Source organism: Mustela lutreola, chromosome X (assembly GCF_030435805.1).
Source record: "Mustela lutreola isolate mMusLut2 chromosome X, mMusLut2.pri, whole genome shotgun sequence".
Taxonomy (NCBI): domain Eukaryota; kingdom Metazoa; phylum Chordata; class Mammalia; order Carnivora; family Mustelidae; genus Mustela; species Mustela lutreola.
In genome coordinates this window covers 10,144,132-10,167,906 of record NC_081308.1, presented here as the reverse complement: position 1 = coordinate 10,167,906, position 23,775 = coordinate 10,144,132, and the positions used below count along the sequence as shown (strand labels likewise).

Below are 23,775 nucleotides of genomic sequence, written 5' to 3'. Positions count from 1 at the left end.
ATGCAGTATGCAAACAACACATTGTTGAACTTCAGACGTACGTGTTGAACTTTAGATTTACAAGGCATGGCGTCTGTCACTCAAGTGTATGGCTGTGAACGCACTTCCCGATTACTTTTTCTCCGTTGCTAACGCTATACACCTGCGCCCTCTGCTGGATGAAGAGGGTACTGCTTTGCGGAGCTCTACATAAACATAGTGCTTTATAATCCCCTCTTTAAGCACAAATTTTCAGCACTTGAATTCTGAGTAATATTTCACAAATACTTGGTTCTATCCCATACCAATCCCCTAATCCTCTTTATCAATTACAGTTAAAGAATCTCATCTACCGAAGATTCAAAACACTGTTAAAGATTAGCTCAGAACTATTGTCAGCTGATACTGATTCTTGTTATTTTTCCCAAAAAAGGACACGTAATTAAATATCATAAAGTAAATATGGGTTAATCTTTCTAGAGTTTCCCGTTTCAAGCAAATGCATAATGAATCCTTTCATCATTGTTTTCCAGTTTGCAAAGATCCACATAACCACAATTACTGTCCCACTTCATTTCAGTATTTCATTTAACCAGTACTGATTGCCATGCTAGGTCTGGGCAGCACAGAACCCGATAAGGCATGGCCCCGGTTCTCAGGTTTGTCATTGGCGGGAGGATGCTAAGCCGTGAACTGATAATCATTTCTTCACAAGCCACCCTAAGCTCTGTCACAGAGCCAGCTTCCTGGGGAAGAGCTGCCCAATAGGGATCTACCACAGGAAGCCATTTGGCTTTATGTGCGCATGTATTAAAAAAAAAAAAAAAAAGTAGTGCGTGTGTTTGAAATTATTAGCATAAAACAAAAGTGGGAGGATGTACACTAATTATAAAAAATGGTTCTTTTAAAGTCATGGTGCTGGGAGGGATTCTTCTTGTTCTTCTTCGTGCTTAGGTACATGTGTCTTCCAAGGTTGGTGGTTTTACTTCTTGTGTTTCGTTCTGTGCACTGAGCACATATTACGTCGCTGTTTGGGGAGGGAGAAAGTGGTGATGGCAAAAAAATAATAATAAAGAGGATATGGCCAAGAGCATCAAATCCCGCGGCAGTTTCATTTTTGTCAGGAGTGAGGTCCTCTGTGGAGACAGAGGGACAGGAAGGTGGGGCACAGCTGACCAGAAGGTGAGAGCAGGCGGGAAAGTGCAGGAGACGCCCTGGGGGAGGGGGCAGAAGCTGCCACCAGGCAAGCCTCCTGGGAAACTTGATGCGCAGAACAAAGGCAAAAAAAATGTAGAAAAAATTAAATGTCCTTCCAGCTTGCAGCCCATTGACAAGTACTTGAGACAGGCAGAGTGAACTTCCTGCAGGAACTCAACTGCCCCGATGTGAATACCTTGCTAGAGGCGAAAGGCAACCTTGACGTTAAAGGCAAGCTTGACATTAGCCCGACCTCCAGGCTGTAGAAATCCCTTTGGAAACTTCCTTTATCTCTGCCCAGCCTGGTACCCCAAGATAGGTGTTAGTGATCATCCTCCGAACCTGTGGCCCGCTGATATGCATCTGAAGGGTCTTGTGACTAAGGTCTTACTAGACAGTCCTAAATGACCTTATCTTTTTTTTTTTTTTTTTTAAGATTTTATTTATTTATTTTACAGAGAGAGATCACAAGTAGACTGAGAGGCAGGCAGAGAGAGAGAGGGAAGCAGGCTCCCTGCTGAGCAGAGAGCCCGATGCGGGACTCGATCCCAGGACCCTGAGATCATGACCTGAGTTGAAGGCAGTGGGCTAACCCACTGCGCCACCCAGGCGCCCCTAAATGACCTTATCTTAACAGCAGCCCAGCCCCCTCACGGTCCTAAAAATCTTGCTCCCAAATTCCTTACGGACTTACACGCTTCCTAACCCCCTCCCAGCTTGAGAGTGTGTCATCAGGCACTCCCCACAGTCTCCCTGCAGCTTTCTGCCCATGGGTCCTGCCCCTGGACTTGAGTAAAACAACTTTTTTTGGTTTTGGCCAACAATTCTTTCTTGATCCTTTGCTCCTTTAGCTCCACTCCCTTGACCCAGGCAAGGGGAGTGGCTCCTAACCAGCTTCTTGACAGCACTCAGGCCGCAGAGAGGGACCAGGCATGGGGAGAGCCAGAAAGCCCCCCGGAGATGAACTATGGCTTCCCATACCTACCACGATCATCCACATCTGTTCACCCCTGAGCAGACTTTGCCCCTCCCCCAGTACCACATTCTGAGCCTATTCCGTGTGCCTTAATGCTTTAGGCAATGACCTCTATAGATTCCCTTGCCCTGGGGGATTTAAAGAAATTTCACATCCGCTTCCCGGGCCTTGGGGCGCTCAGTCAGTCTCATCTCCAGGTGCTGGGACAAGCAGGAGCAGACTTCGCCCGGTATTGTCCTCCTGTTTCTCCCGGACGTGCCCCGCCCAGTCCGAGGGGCAGGTCACCTTAATAGACTGTGGACTCTTAAGTACTCTGAAAAAAGGAACAGTCCTCAGCGGGGAGCGATGTGGCCCCCAAGGGAGATGTGGCAATTTGGGGTTGTCACCAGCGGAGAGGGTAGGGAGGGCGGGGTGGGGGAGGGAGGTACTGCTGGCCTGGACATCCTCTGGTGAACAGGACGGCGCCCGCAGTGAAGAATTATCTGGCCCCGAACGTCAATAGTGCTGGAGCTGAAAAACCCTACTTTAAAGAGTTCCTCGTCTTAAAGAGGAGGACCCTTCAAGTTTGGCCAAAATCCACTTAAGGGTTATTTATAATTTGAGGTTTACACCCAACAAGAGCGAAAGCCCATTCCAAGCAAGCTGGTGAAGAGCGGTAGAATTTATAAGTCTCCACCAGGCGGCGCTACAGCACAAAAGAGGGTGAAGAACAGTAGGATTCGTGAATTTCCACCAGATGGCGCTCCAACACAAGAGAAAAATCCAACATTCTGAGTTTCTTTGACAGCCAGCAAAGTAATATGCTATTTAATACCGGAGTATGCTCATTATTTATACTTAAACAGCCACCCACAGTACTACAGCATACCTACTGGTATTACTCCAGTAACCTCTCTACCTGAAATGTACCCCCAGCAAGCCTGCTTTGTTCTGTGTTTCCAAGCGGCCCCTTGAACTCGTTCACCCTGGTATACCGCTCTTCTCTCTTGCCTTCCTCTCCTGGTATGGTTTCTTCCATAAGGCAGAGATTCCAAGAGGCACAAATAATTTATCAGCCTCAATCCATGGCTGACTTTGCAAGGAAGACCCCACGCTCCTACCATCCCCTTCCCATTCTATCCATAGAGATCTGATTCTTCCCACATCTATTTTCTGAAAAGGGGAGGAAGGATGTCATCTAAAATAACGGCCCTCAGGGCGCCTTGGTGGCTCGGTTGTTAAGCGTCTGCCTTTGACTGAGGTCATGATCCCAGGGTCCTGGGATGGAACCGCCACATCACATCGCATGGGGCTCCCTGCTCAGTGGGAAGCCTGCTTCTCCCTCTCCTCCACCCCCTGCTTGTGTTCCCTCTCTCGGTGTGTCTCTCTCTGTCAAATAAGTAAATAAAAATATTTAAAATAACTGCCCTCAAACCATACACCTTTTCTGGCCTTACCTTGCTTTATGTTCTACATATAACCAAGATATACAATAACATTATCTCCCTGGTCATTGTCCATGCTGTACTCAAAAAAATGTTACTTTTATGAGGACAAAAATTGTCTTGTTCACCAGTGTATATCTGGTAAATAGTATACCAGTGTCCGATAGAAATACACAATGATTCATGGGACATACGTCATTTCAAATGTTCTAGCAATCACATTAAGAAAGTAAAAAGAGAAAGGTGAAAGTAATTTTAACCTCATTTTATTTAGCCTAAACAGTCCTTCTCTAACATATTATCACTAGTAAAACGAGGTATTTTACATTCTTTGTCGCATCGCAGACAGCCAGTATGTATTTTTTAATCTTCTATACTGCTTGATTCTTCTGAAATATAGGAATACATGGTAATATTTGCGCCGTGCGTAGAGCCTGACTGACTTAGCCATTTGCTCTTATTAGGCACTTAAGTGTTTTCGTTTTCACTTTTAAAAATAATTCTGCAGTGCACATCCGGTTTAACATGTTTTTCCTTGGAATAAGTTCCCAGAAGTGAAACTTCTCAGACAAAAGTATGCCCTTTTTAGGGCTCTTGCCACAGTTTGCCCAATTACCCCAGAGGAGATACGGCCCTTAGACTTCGGTGGATTTCTCTTGGTTATTAACGAATCCTCTGTGATGCTAACCTGTGATGCCTGTGATACAGATAACGTTAACAGGTACTAACTTCGGTCTGTTCTACCGCACCGGGCACTGTGCCCTAGGGACTATTCCCATCTTTTGGGCGAGAATCCGAGGCTCCCGAGGTTAATAAAGTAAACGCTACTTCCAAAGCCGGGGCGTGTCCTCCTGGTCTAGGACCTCAAGACTTGCTAGGTTTTTAAAAAAAAAAAAAAAAACAAAGGGAAGGCTAACTAAAGACAAGAGGGAGAAGATAAGGGAGCTGAGACACGGCGAAAAATCGACAGTCAAGGAACTTGTCCAGGGACAAAACCGTCGTCTTCCCGGCGCGCCACACGCGTCCGCGGTGACACAGGCGCTAGAGCCGCGCCGCGACCCCGGAGCCGCGCCCACTCCCCTGGCCCACCACCTTCCTCCAGCCCTTCCCTCCGCTCCGCCCCAGAAGGCGGAGCCTCATCTCAGGACTGTCTCCCACGTGGCGCAGAACGCGGAGCGGACGTGGCGTCAGCGGCGCCGTGCGCGGACTTCCGGCGCTCGCGTCACGTGATCCGCGCCGGAAGTGCATTTTTGGTCTCCCGGGCAACAGCCCCTCCCTCTCGCGCCCCTTCTGTCTCCTCACAGGAAGTAGGTCCCTGCTCGCCCACCGCCAGAGATCCGCGAGCTGCGAGCCGACGAGGTGACTCCGGGGACGGCTGGGTTTCCTTTGGGGAGTGAGGGAGGAGCATGGAGGCACCGAAGCCTGGCTTCCTCACATGCCGGGAGAGCCGAGGACTTGCCTGTCACGTTGTCGTAATTAGCCTCATCTCGCGGGGCCCGTGAGATTCCTGAGTTATTGCTGGTTAATTGTGACAGGGGACTGGTTCCAGAGACTCTCAGCCGCCGTGCTTCGCACTCGGTGGATGGCTTTTGTTGCTCGGGGGCCCCTCCCAGACGAATTAAATTCGAATCTGTAGAAGTGGGACCCAGGCATCGGTATTTTGATGAACCCCCCCCCCCCCACGTGATTCTGAGGTGCTGAGTAACACTGTATTAAGCTAAGTCTGTAAAGTGAATTCGGGCTCTGGCCATACAGCCCGGTATCTGCACAGAACGTCGCCCAGGGCAGCCTCATCCTTGGAGGGATGTCTGGAATATCGGCCCATCTACTCAAAACTTAGGGTTTTCTTCCCCCACACACACACTTCGACCTCTGTGGGAGGTCAGAATTTGGTGGAAGTTACCTAGGGAACGTATGGCCACTGTGGTCTTTTATGCGCCTTACCCGTGGTGGTGGAGAAGGTCTTGGCCCACTTTTCTTCCTCACTAATTAAGTGGACTTGAACTAGCGAAGTACCTTTTAGCTATGAAATCCTGAGAGTTCCTTAGTACAGATCCTGAACAATTTTATCTTTATCAGGAGTGATTTTTAAAGCTGTTTCATAGGCTAGGTAGCTTCTGTACTGGGCTGTTTTGTACCAGAAGTCAGGACATTACTAGAAACTCTAGGCTAAAGATTAATAACACTTCTGGGGTTGTTTACTCTCAGAGTTTCCATGAATTGTGGGGTGGAGATAACATTTACAAATACAACTTAAAAATAGTTTGTAACGGACCCCTTTGGGATGACAATGCCAAGAGCTGCCCTATATTTTTAAAGGTCGTTGGGTAGTGACTTGGGATAGGTGTAACTGAAGACAGGTTCACAGAAGGTGTACAGATCTCTTCTGTGTTCATTGCTGGGAAAGTATATAAACTAAAGGTCCAGAGAGAAATTTTCATTCTAAAAGTGTTTTTACAGATGGTAAAGGAATATTTTGGTTTTTAGGATCCAGCATTTAAAGATGGGGTGAGAAGAAAAGGATGGGAGAAAATTGAACAATTAAGGCCAAAGTGGAAGCCGGAGAGATTACAAATTGGGTGCAGAACTCTTGGACCCCTTCTCTCCAATGGGAAATCCACCCATAGAACAGTTGGACACGTGAAAAAAAGAGCATAACTGTGGTTGATCTAAGATCAGATGAATTGAAAATAGTTTTGAAGACATACTAATGTATTTAATCGTCTGCTTCCTGAAAAGCTCTGTGGCTTTACGGGTTACTTGAGTGACTAGCTACTTAGTTTACTTAGGGAGGGTAGAAGGAGGAGAGACTATTATCAGGAAACGGCAATCTCAGCAGCATCCAAAGGCAAGAAAATACAGCTGTGGTTTTTAAGGAAAATAGGAAATTTAAAAGAAATAGATTACAGAATCAACACCTACAAGTAATTGATTAAATGAGTGGGACGTAGTGCTGTATCAGTTCAGGAAACACAGCGATCAAATGGAATTACCATGTATGTGTTTATAGAAGTAAACTTGAAATGAAACTTCTGAAATCTGCTGGTGGGCTTAACCACTTTAAACTCATCATGGCTTTTGCTGATAGGCTCTGAACTTGCACGACCTGCCTGTTCAACCCTTAGTGCTTTACAGTCACACCAGCTTTTGCTTTGTGAGGGATACACTTGGAGTGAAGTGAACTTACCTGTTTCCTCTTTTGAGTTGTATTGCTAGTATGCCCTTGCATATCCCACTTTTCACCTCTTCCATTGCCCGTTGTGTTCATGATCAGAGGGTCACTTTGTCTTTGAGTGGCCTCACATTTCACTTAAGATTTGACATTAGGCACCTGGGGATTTGGTGAACTTGCAAATAGATCTGCTCACAAATCCATCATGCTGCTGACAAATTAAACAACAGCGTTCTGTGGGGGGAAGGTTATTTGTATTTTTTTTTTTCTTTTAAAGAACACTTAACCACATCCTTTCAGTCTTTCTCCTTCCCCATGCTGGGCCTTCCTTTCTGACATTACTTCTAACTGCAACATCCGGAAGAGAGTAAATTGGGGTTTGGGGTTGAAGGAATGAATAGGAAATAAAATTTTTTTTGCTCCCTCGCCCATCAGTTTTAACAGTAGTTGTTATAGACAGAGAGGTGCAGGCTCATTTATGTGCCCTTGTGGGAGGCTCATGTCTGGCCATAAGACAGAGCCTGGACTCCTGAGTGGGGGAAGACATTCAGTCTTGAGCCATCTTTGTTGTCCACATTACCTGGCAGGGGGCAGGGACCATTCTAAACCGAAGGAGGGAGTCCCTGAGGGCATCAGGCCACTGGGGGTGGCAGGAAGCAATGCTGTCAGAAAACCTTTTTATTATCTTAGTTCAGGAAGTTACTACTGGTGTATGCATTCTTAGAAGACGTCTTCTCTGATAGGGTTATTACTACAAATACAGAAATGCCTTAGAACCACAAATGACTCAGTTCATGTAATTTCCATTTCTCATTGTACCTTCATTTATTTTGAGCAATTTCCAGCAGACCCAGACCCCCTTCTACCCTGAAACATACACCGAAGGCTACATTAGATCCTCTAAATTACATGTTTGGTTCAGAGAACCAAATCACTGGGAGCCTTCCTGGAAAGGTTGGACCTTAGGGACTTTAGCCAGCATAACTTAATGATTGACTTTCAGTGTGTTCCTATGCAAAAAACAAAAGCAGGTGAGTTTTTACGTATTTAATTTTCAGAATTCTACTGCAAAAGGAGGATAGAGAGGAAAATCCAGTTGCAGAGTGCACATCATTATTTGAGGGGAATTTCTGTTTTTATTTTATTTATTGGTTGCAATGACACATTCTAGATCCTATATTTGTAGGAATGGAAATACACAGTAAAAAGAATATGTACACTGTCACTACCTTTCAACAAAGCCACATTACTTACTTGTGGAATTTTTTAGTAACTTGATGGAAATAGTTGGATTTTTTCCATTAAAAACAACAAAGTTCTTGTCTGTTACTCCTCATGTATATTTATGCATTTAAAAATACATCTCTAGGATAAGCAGGTTCATTGAAGAATGCTCGTGTTTTTTTAAAAAGGCTATATGGGAAAATACATGGTTTAAGACCCGGGGCACTGTCTTGCCAGTGGGCCCCGAGCCTCGGCAGTGTTTCATGAATGACCTCAGCGCTGTTTTTTTCCTTCCTCCTCTGGTGGTTGAGGACAGACAATGAATTTGGTCTCTGTGCTCGCCCAGGCTCAGCTGGGTAGTGACTATTATGCCTTTGTGCTCCGTGGGGCGGGCTGCCGGTTCGGTGGTACCGCGGACCCCGGCCTGCCCTGACATCGCCATTCTCTTTTCTTTCAGCTCCACCGTCCCGTTAGGAGGAAAGCTGCTGTTCAGTCCGCGAAGACTGTGCCGCAGGAGTAGGAGACACTCCCAAAGAGGTGGCGAATGAAAGATAAAATTAAAGACCTTTGAAAGGCATCTAAATCTGCTGTGACCCTAAGCTTGCTTCTCTTTGAACTGGTGGCTGAAAATGTTGCTTTAATGTCTAGAATTAGTTTCATGTTGGCTTTTCAGAAACCCAGGCTTTTTTTTTTTTTTTTTTTTTTAAAGGTCCTTAAGTTCTCCATGTAGAAAGAGTAGCTGGTTTGAAAAAGTTAACAGGACCCATTCTTAGAGGAGGTTATCGCCTTTCCTTAGGAGCTAACTGATGCATCTAGCGGGAAGGGATATGTATTCTTTCTACCAGGGAAGAGAGTCTGGGAGCTCTCTCCTGCTTCCTGTCCTCGTGGGGTTGCTGTCCATGGCAACTAGTAGGGTCTCCATCAGAAATCATGGCACTACATGTGCCTTATAAGCCCAGTTGATTTCAGGAGTTTGGTGGGGAGTTTTTTTTGTTTTTTTTTTTTTTTAAGATTTTATTTATTTATTTATTTGACACAGAGAGAGAGAGACACACACACACACACACACAGTGAGAGAGGGAACACAAGCAGGGGGAGTGGGAGAGGGAGAAGCAGGCTTCCCACAGAGCAGGGAGCCCGATGCGGGTTTCGATCCCAGGACCCTGAGATCATGACCTGAGCTGAAGGCAGACATTTAACCGAGTGGGCCACCCAGGCATCCCGGGTTGTTTTTAAATTTAAAAAAAAGAATATGGAGAGTGTGTGACAGAGACTATATGTGGCCTACAAGCCCCAAATACTTACTATTTGGCCTTTTACACAAAATTTCCTGGTATAAAATACCAGGAGTAATGCTGGAAAAAGCAAACCAATAATTATAAAGCTGCATGCAAGCCGTTACTCCTTTAGACATATTTTTCTAGACCTTCTTTCATTTCCTTTCTGAGAATTTGCTTAATTTGTCATTCATTCTCAGGAACTACTTTCAACTGAATATCTGTAAGATTTTAGGAATCTTAAAATACTTACAATGTAAAACTCTATGATAGGTTTTGGAATTTAGGGAGGGGGAATAATAGAGCCAGGGATAAATGAGCACATGCGACACCTAGCTCTCTGCTCTTAACTTGCCGGAGGCTGGTGGCGGATTTGCTCAGAAGTGTCCCAGCGGCCAAAACAGGAAGCACTCTCAGAATAAAATCGATGTCAGAGATGCCTGTATTCCATCATTAAGACAAACTCAGCTTTCTTTAACAGCCTGGTTCTCGAAAACGTCCAGTGCCTTAGCTGACTAGTTGGTCTGCTTCATAGGTCGCTGGCACACCAGGCTGAATCCGAGCTGCTTGTGCTCCAATCCCTGGAACCGGCTTTCTGCAGCCCACTGTACTGGCTTCCTTCTCGCAGCCTTGTGTGATCTCTCAGACCGTGTAACATGGTGGCCCTTCTAGCAAGTTATTTGTCAAATCAAAGGCATAAATAAGTAGCCTCTCCTCAAATTAGCTTTCCGTGCCTCCTTTTAATCACAGCCATTGACATTCGAGCAGCCTGGTGAACATGATGAATTACACCAGAGCCTTTTAAACAGTCACCTACTTGATGGCGCGTGCCTACACTTCCAGCTCTGCAAAGTGCAACCTCTCCTAAGCCATCCTGTACGTTTTCAGAATTCTGGTACAAAGACTTTTAAAGCCAGGCTGGATTTTTCCAACTATAAATAAAAGCAGGATTTCCCAAGGTCTGCAGTAGTGTTCGGTGATGATAAAGTTTATGGCATCTGTGAGGCTGAAGCCAGACCTTCCCAGTTCGGGATAATTAATATTTACATTGATCTGGTTCTAAGTACATTTTATAAGACATTGAAGTCTGGATTCAGAACTCTTAATTTCCAGAAGACACACAGATGCCCTGTAGACTTTTCAAATTCAATTCCTGTGCTACTTGTTAATCTCTAAAACAAATTTGATTAAGACACACATTAAAGTTCACTTTAATGGCATTATGTGCTACAGGCTCTTAGAAAAATGCTCAGATTTCAGTGATACAGATATGAAACCGGTCTGGAATGAATTAGCCACTTACAGACCGCACCTTACAGTTTAGCGCTCAAGTATGTACTGATGTCTACCGTAATTTCGTTTATGTAGTGTTACTTCTCTGGGTGGTTAACCCCTTAATTGTATTGACTTTTGTTTTTCTTCAGTAGCTTGTAAAGCACATAAGCAGTTAGCCAGGTTTTCAGATAATTGCTCACATTGTAAACCTTTAAATTGTAGTTTTATAAGTATTGTGAACTTAATTTACACTTACATTTTCACTGCGTGGATTAGCTTTTTCCAGTTCACACTCACTGCGTGTGTGTATTCTTGAATTTAGAACAGGGAATAAGTGTGGGCTGTGTTTAAGATCTATTTACAGAAGATCAGGTCAGCCCTCTTAGAAATAGCCTGTTGGAAAGCCTATTGTATTTCAGAAGAAAGTGAATGGTTCTCTTCAGGCTAAATCTTAAAAGATGTGATCAATTTAACAGCTCAGTTTTCCACATTAACCATAGCAGAACATCTGATAGAGATTACAAAATAAGTCAAGTTTATTTTTTAAGGCTTAGAGGTTTTTAAATTCTGCCCTCTCATGAAGTGAAGGAGTTAAAAACGGGCCTCCTTCTGAATCTGATTTCCCAGAGTTTCAACATCCAAGTAGCTGTTGGCTCAGCACCACATTGTGTTTGTAGCTTCATCTCACGGATGCTTCAGTTCTCGTGCATTTTAGGATACTGCTTTTTTAAATTTTAACTTTTTTAAATTATCCCTGCACTCAGTGTAGAGTTTGAATGCGTGACCCTGAGATCAGGAGTTGCATACGCTACAGAACGAGCCAGCCAGATGCCCCAGGATATTTTGTTTAACTTTCTTTTTTTAAGTATATCCTGACATACCGTGGCATTTTAGTAGCTCTGAACTCCTGAGCAGAAAGGAGAAAAAATTGTTTTAAGTAGCTCACAGAAGATATCGCTGCCGATTAAACTTTACCTTTAGGTATCTTCTGCCATGTCAGTACATCACAAGCAGGTAGGCAGGGGCGAAAGGAGTAAGCCCTGGCCGAGCAGGGCTGCTGAGCAAAGAAAGGCGTTCTGTGTAGGCGATCGGTGGAGAGTCTCCGGGGAACAGTTTTCTCCTGCAATGGTGCAGAGTGCCTAGGCAGGGAGAGTCATATATTATTAGTTCTTGTTCTGTATTAATATTTTTAATACAGGTACTAGCCACTAACTGTATGGTTCTTTCCAGCCTTTACTTTCAATAGGTAAACAAATATTTGAAAAATGCGGTGTCCTTTGAGCCACTTAATCATACCTAAGGGGACCCCTCCCAGGTGCCAGGGCCCTGGAGCGTATGTTGCGTGAAGCCCAGGCATGGCGTTCAGAAGAGCCAGCCTCTGAGGGGCTGCTCTGTAAACCCTGAAGTAGCCACAAGTGTCCCCCACGTGCACTGACCAGACGTTTGCACTGTGCTTGTTCTTTCCTAGTTTCAGCGCCCATTTGGACTTCCACAACCAGAGATGACAGCAAAGGTAAGTTTGTTTGTTTGTTTGTTTGTTTGTTTAAACTCATGAGCAAAGGGTAAATTTTAGCCATTAGTATTCTCATCCCATGACGGAGAAGACCAAAGAAATAAATACATCCAGAAGGGAAAAGTAAAAGCACCATTGGGTAGGTTGCTAGACAGCTGTGGTCCAGCTACTGAGAGTGCCCAGACCTGCACATGTTTAGGCGGGTAGTGAGGGAGGGACCAGAGAACATTAGTCCATGTGGTTCTTGGAACTAGGCGCTAGGTTCCAGTGGGTAGAGAGGCCCAAGGTGGTTGATGTCCATATCTCTCCGTGCATCTTACCTAAAAATGATAATCATTAGCCTCTGTCTCTATTTTATTGTGGCCATAACGTTAAACCGAGTCCTGTGCGTAGCTCATGCACATGCACGTCGTGTCCGTTGTGGGCATGGACCTGTCCTACGTTCTCTTTGGCCCAGTGGTAGCGTCCTGACGGAGAGTGGGTATTTACTAGATACTCTGTAGAAAACGTGTTGTTTAGCCACTTCAGGACTTGAGGGTTCTCTTGAGGAAGGACCTTGCCGCATCTGGCTTCCACGTCCCTTTATTCTGTAGGTGGCATCCTGGAAAGCCGAGGAGCCTTGGTCTTTTCATCCGGTCTACGCAAGGTACTGGCGCCATTATCACCAGGCCATGGCCTGGATGCGGAGCCACCACAGCGCCTACAGGAAGGCGGTGGAATCTTACTGCAGTCGCCCGTGGGCCTGCCTTCCTGCGGCTCTTCCCCAGAGCCCTCCCACGAACAAGGCCAAGCCTCAGCCCTCTCGTGACCATCACCCGGCCTCCACGGACTCGCACTGCGTTCCTTCACCTTCTAGAAGGTCCGGGCAGCATCCAGCAGCCCGCCCCAGAGAACACCGAGCTTGGCCTGCCGAGGAGGAGGAGGAGACAGCGGAGTCCGAGTCAGACGGGGGTGTGGAGTGCGACCTGAGCAACATGGAGATCACAGAGGAGCTGCGCCAGTACTTCGCCCAGACCGAGAGGCACCGGGAAGAGCGACGTAAGTGTGCGCCCCCTGCGCGCTTCCTTTCCTCGCCCTGCCTCTCGCACGGCCTTCTTCCCTCGAGTTATTTTGTAACTTCCCAACAAGCCACATCCAGTCCCACCTCAGCTCTGTCAGCTTCCAGAGGTATTTTCAGACAGGACTTTTTTTTAGCTCTAGAACAAGGCTTGTCCCGGTGGTCCCTCTGCCGTCTACTGAGTAAAAGCAGATCGGGGGGTGCGCACGGCGGTGTGCCTGTGTTCCCTGATCTCCCCCCGCCCCTCAGGGCCGTGCCACCCACTTCACAAATGAGGCAGGTGACCTTTCAGAAGGTCCATTGACTTCCTCCATGGTACACAGCTAGTAACGAGCTGTTGGGGTTTAAATCGAGGTCTGTCTGACTCCCAGTTCCTGTGCTGCTTCCTCTAGCACAAACTTAGGGATTAGGTTTTGTCCCTGAGACTGCTATGTTTTTTTAAAATCCTGCTGTCACCTCACGCCTACACAGCTCTGAGACTTCCCTTGCTAGCGAGCTACCAGGCCTTGGTTTTTAAGCGGCATCAGAGCAGAGGTCAGTGTGAACCTGAACAGCCACAAAATGTCTGGGACTCAAACCTTTCTGGTCCGACCCCGCATCAAAGCAGTCTGCTGTTAAGGTTATAGAAACATGATAATGCCTTTCCCTCTTCCATGGCAAAGCAGGGATTTCCCTTTTTTTTTTTTTTTTTAAATAATTTCTCACCAAGTTCCTACAAAGAACTAGAACCAAGAAAATTCACCAGACTGTTTACATTTGAAGTGTCTCAAACAGATACACAAATGCTTTTCTCCTTATAACCAGTATCTAGTCTCAATATTGTTTTCATTGAGTTCTAATTATATGATACTTTACTTGGAATGTTTTTAATAAATAGAAAGAAACAAGATAAACAGAAACATGGAAGTCTGGGGATGGCCAAGGGTGGGGTTCCATCTTTGATTGATCTGTGTTTTCCTGATGATGGGCTGATCGATCCCCGCAGGGTGCCAGGAACTGAGAGGTGGGCTTTGTATAAGGTATCGTGCCTTTTAGTGTCTGAAAAGTATACAGTGATGAAGGAGAGGAGGTGTTCCAGCATGTCCATGTTCAGCTGGAATGCCGTTTTTTTATAGCTTTGGAAAAAATACGATGGAGTGGGGTTTCTTTCTTTTGTCCTTACCAGACAGTAAAATAACGTGTTTCCCTCCACAGATTGATACGTACATGATAGCAGTTCTAATTAGGGATGGAAGCAAACCCCAGTCATCCTAAAGGCCATTTTGAATTATCTGCTCATTTAAGATAAACTTGACACATAGTTATTCAATAAAAAATAGATGTGATGATAATGAAAATAAAGTAACGAAATGTGTCCTTCCGACGTCAGCAGTTCAGTTACAGATACGGCTAAGAACCGTTCTTCCTCTTGCCTTGGTCAGGTAGAATTCTAGGTAAATTTAAAAAAAAAAAAAGTCATAAAAATTACCTGCTAAGTTGTGCCTGACACTTAATACTGTTTTTGAATGAGTGAATGATTTGGGTATTAATTATGAGCCTTAAGTCAGGGTTGTCAAGTATCCCATAAAGTGCTAAGCTTGCTGTGCTTGTGCGGGACATTTTACAAAGTGAGTTAGGCTTTGATGAACTTCGTATTTGGTTTTATATTATTCCCATATCCGCTGAGTTGACCTCAAGGCTCCAGATTGCACTGTTGTCATCACTGCAGTGGGTTGAATTTTGTTCCCTAAAAAAAAGATCTGTTGGAGTCTTAACCTCCCCCCACTCCAGCCTCAGGATGTGACCTCATGTGGACATAGAGTCTCTACGGAGGTAACCAAGTTAACATGAGATCTTTAGGGTGGGCCCTGATCCGGTACGACTAGTGCCCTTCGAAAAGGAAACATGTGCACGCAGAGGTAGACATGCACCCAGGGAGAAGCCACAGGAAGACTGGAGTTCTGCCGCTGGAAGCTAACAGAGGGGCCTGGACCAGATCTTCCCTAGTGCCTTCAGAAGGGGCACGGCCCTGCTGCCCATGCCTCGACCTCAGACTTCTGGCCTCCACACCTGTGAGATGAGAAATTTCTGTTATGCTAAGCCACCCAGTTTGTGGTGCTTTGTTACAGCAGCCCTAGGAAACTAATGCAGTCCCCCTGTGAGAATTTTCTTTGTCCCAACGTGCAGTCTGTGCGGGGACATGAAGTGAGCTCACAGGTCTTCCCTTCCCTTTGGAGAAACTGTTACGTACTTGTTTTACCATGATGTAGACAGCAAACCAATAAAAAAGGGAATGTTGTGAAAACCCATACAGCCTTCATTTTCAACCTCATTCTTCCATGTATACATTATTATTAATAACATTATACTGAGCGAGCTGTGGCGGAAGCTCTCACGTTAGAGTCCCGCCCACCCCCACCACTCATCAGCCAGAGGCACTTAGCTTGTGGGTCACCTATCCTGGTCAGACTGTGCCTCAGTCACCTGACCTGTGAAAGGGGACCCTAATCAGTAGAGTGGTAATAATGAAGATTCAGTGAGATAATAAACGGTAAGTGAGAGAACCATGCTTGGCACGAAGTCAGTGCCCAAGAAATCGTAGTTAGGGTTAGTTGCTGATAACTCATCCTTTAGTGTGTGTCATTAACCAAATACGGATTTTACTCCGATGCTGTGTTAATTAGCGCTTGACTGAGAGTCTGCATATTTTTAGTAAAGGTGCTCTGTGGCTTCAAAACAAAGTCATTTCTGCTCTGCACTTTCTAAATTCCTAAATTGACTTAGAATCTTTAAAAAGGAAAAGAATTAAAGTTTTGGTGTCGATCCTATTTAGTCATTAACATAGTTTCATCAAAGTAGTCATTAACACAACTTTTAGTCCATTTCAAGGACATTCTTGCCTGATGTAACAATATAGGAAAATGCATGGAAAAGAGAACCCACTTCCATATTACTAATAACAGCACCAAACACATCAAGCTTCTGTTTCTTCGTGCTTTGTAAATGTGCAGTTGTAGCGTAATTGAAAACTGCTTGTCTTAGGGTCTCCGCGATGCCTTTGTGTCCTGCGGTCTGCCCTGGAGATAATACCAGGTCTTTGGGAGAAGAGGAGATGGTCTGGCAAGGGCGAGAACATGCTGCGGGGTCGGAGTCTTATCTGACTAGTAAAGACTTAGAAGCTCCCGGGGCCTGACCCTGTACCATCAAAAACAATGGGCATTGGGGCACCTGGGTGGCTCAGTGGGTTAGGCCGCTGCCTTCGGCTCAGGTCATGATCCCGGGGTCCTGGGATCGGGCCCCGCGTCGGGCTTTCTGCTCTGCAGGTAGCCTGCTTCCTCCTCTCTCTCTGCCTGCCTCTCTGCCTACTTGTCATCTCTGTCAGATAAATAAAGAAAAAATCTTTAAAAAAAAAAAAAAAAAAACAATGGGCATTATTTTTTTCACCAGCGCTTTTGGTGGCATGTAGGGTGAATACTGCCCCGTGCTGTTCCCTCGAGCAATGCTGAGGGATGGAACTCAGATGTAAGCGCTGTGAATGTCCGAGGTGCTTTCCGTCCGACCCATTACCTTCACTAGAAGTGTTCGTGGACGTTTCACTACATACACAGTTGGGATATATTTTAGGAGTGATTAGGGACCTGAGTAGTGTGAATACTTAGTTGAAAGTTGCTTTGTTTTGCTCTTTGAACCACTAGAAGCTACTTACTCAATAAAGGCAAATTCAGCTTTGAATAGAGATCATCTAGAGAACACAGAATTTTATGAAATGTATCACTAGCAGGGGAAAACATAGCTAAATTTAATTCTGTTTTTCAGTATTACTTCCACAGGAGTCTATATGTTACATAATTCATCATCATCGGAGTCTTATTTAATATTTTCCTAGAATAAAATCCTTCATACTGGACAGCATGTTCTTGTTTATGATTACTGCTCTTCCAGATAATCTCTAACATATTTTAGTGATCAAAAAAAAACTAAGTAAGAAAATAAAGAACTCTTTCTGTGTGGTGGGAACAGACATGCTTTTGATTATGTTCTATGTCATTTCCTAATGAGATACTTCCGTTATTCAAAACTTCACTGGTAACATTACTTATGGGAAAGTAGACAGTTGTGGAGTTTTAAAGGTCAGCTATGTTTTCAATTATTTCTTGGGAAAAATGTTTATTGTTAAGAAAAGTACCATGTTTTAGTCATAAATAACCATCAGTAGAGACTGCAAGGATATGGTCCTAATACTTAGAAGGGAGATGAGTGGAAGTTACCATTCCCAGTGCAGAAAGCCTCTGGAGCAAACACCACCACCCTTGTCTCAGGCTTGAGCCAATCAGATATTATCCTCTGCGTTTTGGGAGTAACCGTTGGGTCAAAACAGAGACATATTCACAAAGAGCTTAAACCTAGTTGGGAAGAGGAGACAGAATCAAGTTAAAACTGATACCTAGGGGCGCCTGAGTGGCTCAGTGGGTTAAGCCTCTGCCTTCGGCTCAGGTCATGATCCCATGGTCCTGGGATCGAGCCCCGCATCGGGCTCCTTGCTTGGTGGGAAGTCTGCTTCTCCCTCTCCCTCTGCTATTCTCCCCCGCTTGTGCTCTCTCTGTATCAAATAAATAAAATCTTAAAAAAAAAAAAAAACCTGATAGCTAGAAGAGCCATCTGTGGCCTGGTCCATGTGTACCTTTGCAATGATGAGTGGAGTCTGTGAACTCAGCCATGAGAGAAACTTCACGGTGTAGTGGTGGAAAATGGAGTATGCTCTAGGCTTGAGGGATGGGGTCCGTTGGGATCAAGAGAGAAAGAAAGGGGTAAGTCCACTCCCCACTTAGCACTCAACATGCTGTTCTTACCACAGGGCCCAGCAGTGTTTTGTTTTTTTTTTAATTTTTCTCATTTTTTAAAGATTTTATTTATTTATTTGACAGAGAGAGAGATCACAAGTAGGCAGAGAGGCAGGCAGAGAGAGAGGAGGAAGCAGGCTCCCCGCTGAGCAGAGAGCCCGATGCAGGACTCTATCCCAGGACCCTGAGATCATGACCTGAGCCGAAGGCAGAGGCTTAACCCACTGAGCCACCTAGGCGCCCCCAGCAGTGCTTTTAGACATTAGCTGGGAGAGGTGGAAGGTTTAGACCCGTTTTCATTACCAAACCTTCCGTCAATCCGCTGGAACCCCAGCCAGTTCGCCCTCAGTCCACCGTCTGGGAAAACATGGAGGATATAGTGAACGGCGCGGTATTGAGTGAGCCACTGTGCCGTCCTCCTGACCAAACCCGGTTCCACCGCGCCCGTGTCCCATCCAGTCCCGATGCTCGAGGTATGGAAAACCAGTCGGAGAGAAGATGCATATAAAAGGCTGAAGAAAAGTGGACGGGCAGGATGGAAGTGCGCTCTTATTCTGAAAACAGTAATTATCCACTGACTTCATCTGTCAGGGGAGAGGGACGGGAGGTGAGGACGAAGGCCCAGCAGAAACGGCTCCAGGTCTGCTGGCAAGCGCCTGTGTTCTGGGTATGTCGCTGACAAGCGAGGAGTGACACGCCAGAAGCGAGTCTCTTGTGACATAAATCAAGCCTGTGCTTGTGCTCGGTTGTGCTAAAATCATTAATTCTGGCAACATAGCAGAGAATACAGTCAGAAGGACATGCTGATCCTAGAAAAATGAGGAAAAATAACATTAAAACTCACTTGTCTTAGTGCTTTGTCTTCCAGAATATTCTGCCTTTGGGCTGATTATCTGGAATGCTGAATGAACGTTTTCCCGCTAGGTCAGATCCTCTAAAATCTAAGTCACTCCTCGTGATTTTGTTTTCCTTTGTTAATTGTAAGTCCACATTGGTAGTAGCATCATGTAAATTGATAGATTGAGGGGGAAGATAGCAAGGTTATATATCCTGAACCCAGACAGGACCCAGTCGCGTTTGTCCTTAATAGGATGTTCTGTTTTCTTGTTTTAACCCTATATGCATATTAACCTTTATATTAGTTTCCTAGGGCTGCAGTATCAAATGACCATAAATGGGCTCAAAACAACAGAAATTTTATTCTGTTCTGGAAGCCAGAAGTCTGAAATCAAGGTGTCAGCAGGACCCATTCCCTCCAAAGGTTCTGGGACTGTGCTTCTTCCCAGCCTCTGGTGGCTCCTGGTGTTCTCTGGTCTGTGGCGACATAGTTCCAGTCCTGCCTCCTTGGTTACCTGGTTTTCCCCCCTGTGTCTCTGTGTGTCCTTTTCTGTCTCTCATAAGGACATGTTCATTGGGTTTGAGGTCCACACTCATCCAGTATGATCCCATCTTGATCCTCAATGACATCTACAAAGACCTTGTTTCTTTAAAAAAAAAAAAAAAAAAAAAAAAGGTCTATTCTGAGGTTCCATGTAGATGTGAATTGAATGTTGGGGGGACACTATTCAACCCACTCCAGCCCTGCGTTCAACCTGAAATCTAATAATACATCCCAGTTTTTATTAGAATAGCCTATAGGAGAAAAAGCACTGGGGGAACGTTGAGTCCCACGGCTGTTTTCAGTAAAGAATGATCAGCGGCTCCATGACGCGGCGCCTGTTCTGTCTGAAGTGTGAGCTTCTCCTCTGCTTCAGGCAGATGATTCCCATCTGGTTGAGTCCTCACCTTGTTTTGACAGAAGGAAAAACTGCTAGTGATGGAGAAGCCTTTCCTTCATTGGGAGGAAGGAATAATAAATAGAAAACAGAATACGTGATGCCTTCAAACGAGGATATTCTGTTCTGAAGTTTGCTTGTCCCCTAAGTCGGTATAAGCTGAAGTACTTCCAGAAGCTAGCGGCAGCTTCCCATGTCCACCCCGTCTGAGCGCATTTGGTTTTAAGTTGACCGCTTTTCAAATTTGTAGTCTAGCCATAGGACTTTTTTTTATAATTGTTTAAGTAAGTAGAGGCACGGTGACTCAGAAGTAAAGGAACAAGATCGGACCCCATCTCACTGGCACCCCCATCTCCCTCAGCCTCTCTGCCATGGAGGCTTCTGAGGAACCCTCTGGAGGGGAGCTCTGCCTGGCACCTTTTGAGATTTGACCATCTGTTTCTCTCTCCCTGAGTTGTCATCATTCTTCTTTAGCAGCATCTGGAAGAAACAGCCATTTACAAAAAATAATGTATGGCCTCTGTCCAGACTTTCTCTCAACAGTCATTTCCTGAGCACCTGCTTAGTGTCAGGCATTGTGTCCTCCTGGGCCTGGGGACGGCGGGGGCTGGTGAAGGTGACAGTGCCCTTTTCCCATGCATGACTTCCACAGGCGGGTTTTAGCACTGGCCAGTCAGTGCAGGGGACAGGCCCCCTGCCCTTTAGGTCTGTGTTTTAGGGCACCTACCCACCATGCTGGAAACCAGGAAAGCCCCAAGCCTGTTTCAAGGCCGGGAGAGAACAAGGGTTGAGTCTTGAGTTTTCATAAGGAGACCCGAATAGGAAGGAGATAGAAGAAAAGAACTGAGAACAGAGGGTTGTGTCTTTTATTCTGTTATTCTTACACGGAATGAGCTTCATCAGCTGAAACCCTGTGACGGTACCCCGTGAGCACGTGCCGGGTGTGAACCTGGAAAGCTGCACTGGCTATGTGGATTAGCGGCTGCACTTGGCTCCTTTTAACAGTGCTTCATCGACAGATGTCAGCCGTAAGAAAGCATCTCGATGTAGAATTGTTACACTGATTTCCTACCTGTAAGATAGTTCTGGTCAGAAGAGTAGCAGAACCATGGTAAATGAGCAGGAAAAGAAAAAGAAAGATGCGAAAGGAAGAAGGTTAAATTCACGTATCCTGGCGGCAGAGAGCAACACTTGGTAAGATAGTGTGGATCCGGTGTTTATTCAGACTTGGAAATGTGAAGCCTCAGACTCACACAGGAAGTTGAACATCTGCTGTGTCACTAGATCTGTCGGTGAGGCTGATTATAGTCTTGGGACAAATGTGAAAGTAAAAGGACTGCGGTCTGGGAACCTCTGCCCTCTAGATGCACAGGCCCTGGGCCCCCCCGCAGGCCTCTCCCCGCCCTCCACCATGGGCTTGTTTCCTCCTGGCCCAGGAGGAAACGGGTCCGAGGGCTGGTAACAGCCCAGGGCTCCCATAGGTGGCTGGCTTTCAGAGGAGTGGTCTTTGGAGGGTGGGGATATACAGTGTAAACACCCATGGGAACGGAACAGCTTACATCCTAAAGTTTCAGACTGGCAAGAAGACCAAAACCGAGAAACAAGTGGTTACTGACCTCCCATTCGTTGGCACATTCCGCCAGTGTTTTGGTTCAGTTCTGCATTTCACAGCAAGTCAGCCACGTCTCTCGTTTGTGGGTAAGGGAGCAGTTACCTTGTGCTTACCTGCTTGGCAGTCATTTGGCCTACCTAGGTGACCTGCAGTTAGAAAGAAGCTGCGGATGTGCTCACTGAGAAGTGGCCGTCCGCGTTTTTCGTGTTCCCGGGTGTCCAAAGCTCCTTCCCTCCAACTCCAAGGGGATACTTGCGAATAACAGACTTAGGAGCGTGACTGCCTCGCCACAGGCATACCTTGCTTCTCGCTTTAGGGTTCACAAGGAAAGCGTGGTTTATGTCATTGTTTTATCCCCTGTAATGATCTTCACTCCTTCCTTGGTAACAGCAGTAGCTACAGATGGGTACATCGTGTGCATTCTAGTCCGTCTCTCTGGTCCCAACAGTGGCCTACACAAATCTGTCAGCTGGCTAAATTTTACCTTATGCAGGGATATGTTGTTTCTGTATACGTAAGAATATAAGTTTTGATATGTTGTTTCTGTATACGTAAGAATATAAGTTTTGATCCTGGGACTTGTTTGAGGAAAACGTGTACGGGGGAGAATACACTGGATTCCTTGCTTTACAAGAATCCATTTATATCAGTAGAATTAAAATCACATGGCTCTGTCACTTGAAATTTAGCCTAAGCTGAGCTGTGAAGCTCTTCCTTCCATTGGCAGAATTAGCCTGGCTCGGCCCTGTCTGCTTGGGTAAGTGTCGGATTCTGTGACTCCGTTTCCTGTCGTGCGCCGTGCCTCCGTGTAGGACCAGGGATCATCGCTGGGATCCCCTAGCACCAGCGTTTGCTCTGCTCCAGATCACCTAAAACCAGTGCCTCGAACGCAGGGCTGACTTTTTCTCCCAGCACCCCATTTGTGGGCTGAACTACTACTTCTTGCAACCCTGGACTTTGCAGGAAGCGTTTCGTTTCCCTGCTGGCCTGGCACAGTGTGTGAATCGAGGCGAGCTCCGGCAGCCCTTCCAGAGGCGCGGCTTGTGGGCGGCCAGGCCGCGCAGATGGAAGAGGGAGAGCTGTATTCGAGGCTCAGTGCGCAGGTTCGACGGTGCTGGGTAACGTGTTTCTGGCAGGGTAGCCTCCCAGATGAGCAAACGGTGCATTTCCTAGGCATGCGGGCAGTGGTGTGCGGGTATCTGGGCAGGCGCCGCCGGCCCGACCTGGCCAGGCAGCTGGCAGCCGCAGCCTGGGCTCACCACCGTGTCCATTCGTTCTCAGGGCGGCAGCAGCAGCTGGATGCCCAGCGCCTGGACGACTACGTGAACGCCGACCACGACCTGTACTACAGCACCCACCGCTCGGTGCACCCCCCGTCCGAGAGGCCCGGTGAGCGGCGCCAGGCCGAGATGAAGCGCTTGTATGGGGACAGCGCCGCGAAGATCCAGGCCATGGAGGCCGCCGTGCAGCTGAGCTTCGACAAGCACTGTGACAGGAAGCAGCCCAAGTACTGGCCGGTCATCCCGCTCAAGTTCTGAGCCCGGGGCACCGCGTACCCAGCCATCACCCCCTTCCTTTTGGATTCGCTGAATCTCTCCTGTGCATCTTCTCAGGGAAATTTCTCTTATACTGAGAAATCAGCATGTCACCAAAGTCCCAGGGGGCCCGTCTCAGGGCTGGATGTAACACGCTGGCCACTTGAAGTCAGCAAGATGTGTACTGTTGCCAACATGAAAGATTTTCTGTTGATCCAAAACGATAATTTCATGTATATCGTGCTTTCATGTATATCACTGATACTCTCCAGTTCATTAAAGTCCTCACTTAGAGACACCGCCTAGTTTTTTTGGCCTTTTTCTATTTTCTTCTGTCCTGTCTTTTTTTTTTTTTTTTTTTTTTTTTTAAAGATTTTATTTATTTATTTGACAGAGAGAAATCACAAGTAGTCGGAGAGGCAGGCAGAGAGAGAGAGACGGAAGCAGGCTCCCTGCTGAGCAGAGAGCCCGATGCGGGACTCGATCCCAGGACCCTGAGATCATGACCTGAGCCGAAGGCAGCGGCTTAACCCACTGAGCCACCCAGGCGCCCTCTTCTGTCCTGTCTTTAACCCACCTGAACTTAAGCACATGTGCCTTAAATGAGTCAGATGTCCTCTCCCACTCAAACTCCTTCAGTCCCCGCTGAAAGTGACCTCGTGAGACAGACCCCACTTCTCTCCACTGCAGAGGTCAGCGTGCGTGTCCTGTAAAGGAGCAAAGAGTGAGTATGTCCAGCTTTGCAACCACTTTGTTGCAACCACTCTGTTCTGCCCCTGCCGCCTGAACGAAGCTCTGGATGGTAAGTAAACAAACGGGCATGGGTGCGTTCTGACAAAACTTTATTTGTAAAAACAGGCCTCGGGCCAGATTTCGCCTATGGGCAGTAGTTTGCGAACCGGCTGCTCTAACGGAATGAGAATAACTGCCTTGCCGTTT

The 23,775-nt window shown here is 46.3% G+C and overlaps 1 protein-coding gene across 1 annotated transcript; it reads left to right on the top strand.

Moving 5' to 3' along the window:
• The first annotated feature begins 4,962 nt into the window (after positions 1–4,962).
• On the top strand, positions 4,963–23,135 carry GEMIN8 (gem nuclear organelle associated protein 8). The gene is given in 6 exon segments (XM_059157599.1): positions 4,963–8,296; positions 8,299–8,445; positions 8,447–8,509; positions 11,993–12,037; positions 12,631–13,075; positions 22,583–23,135. Coding segments are annotated over 6 exon segments (1,014 nt in total). The 5' UTR covers positions 4,963–8,239; the 3' UTR covers positions 22,840–23,135.
• The last annotated feature ends 640 nt before the right edge of the window (positions 23,136–23,775 follow it).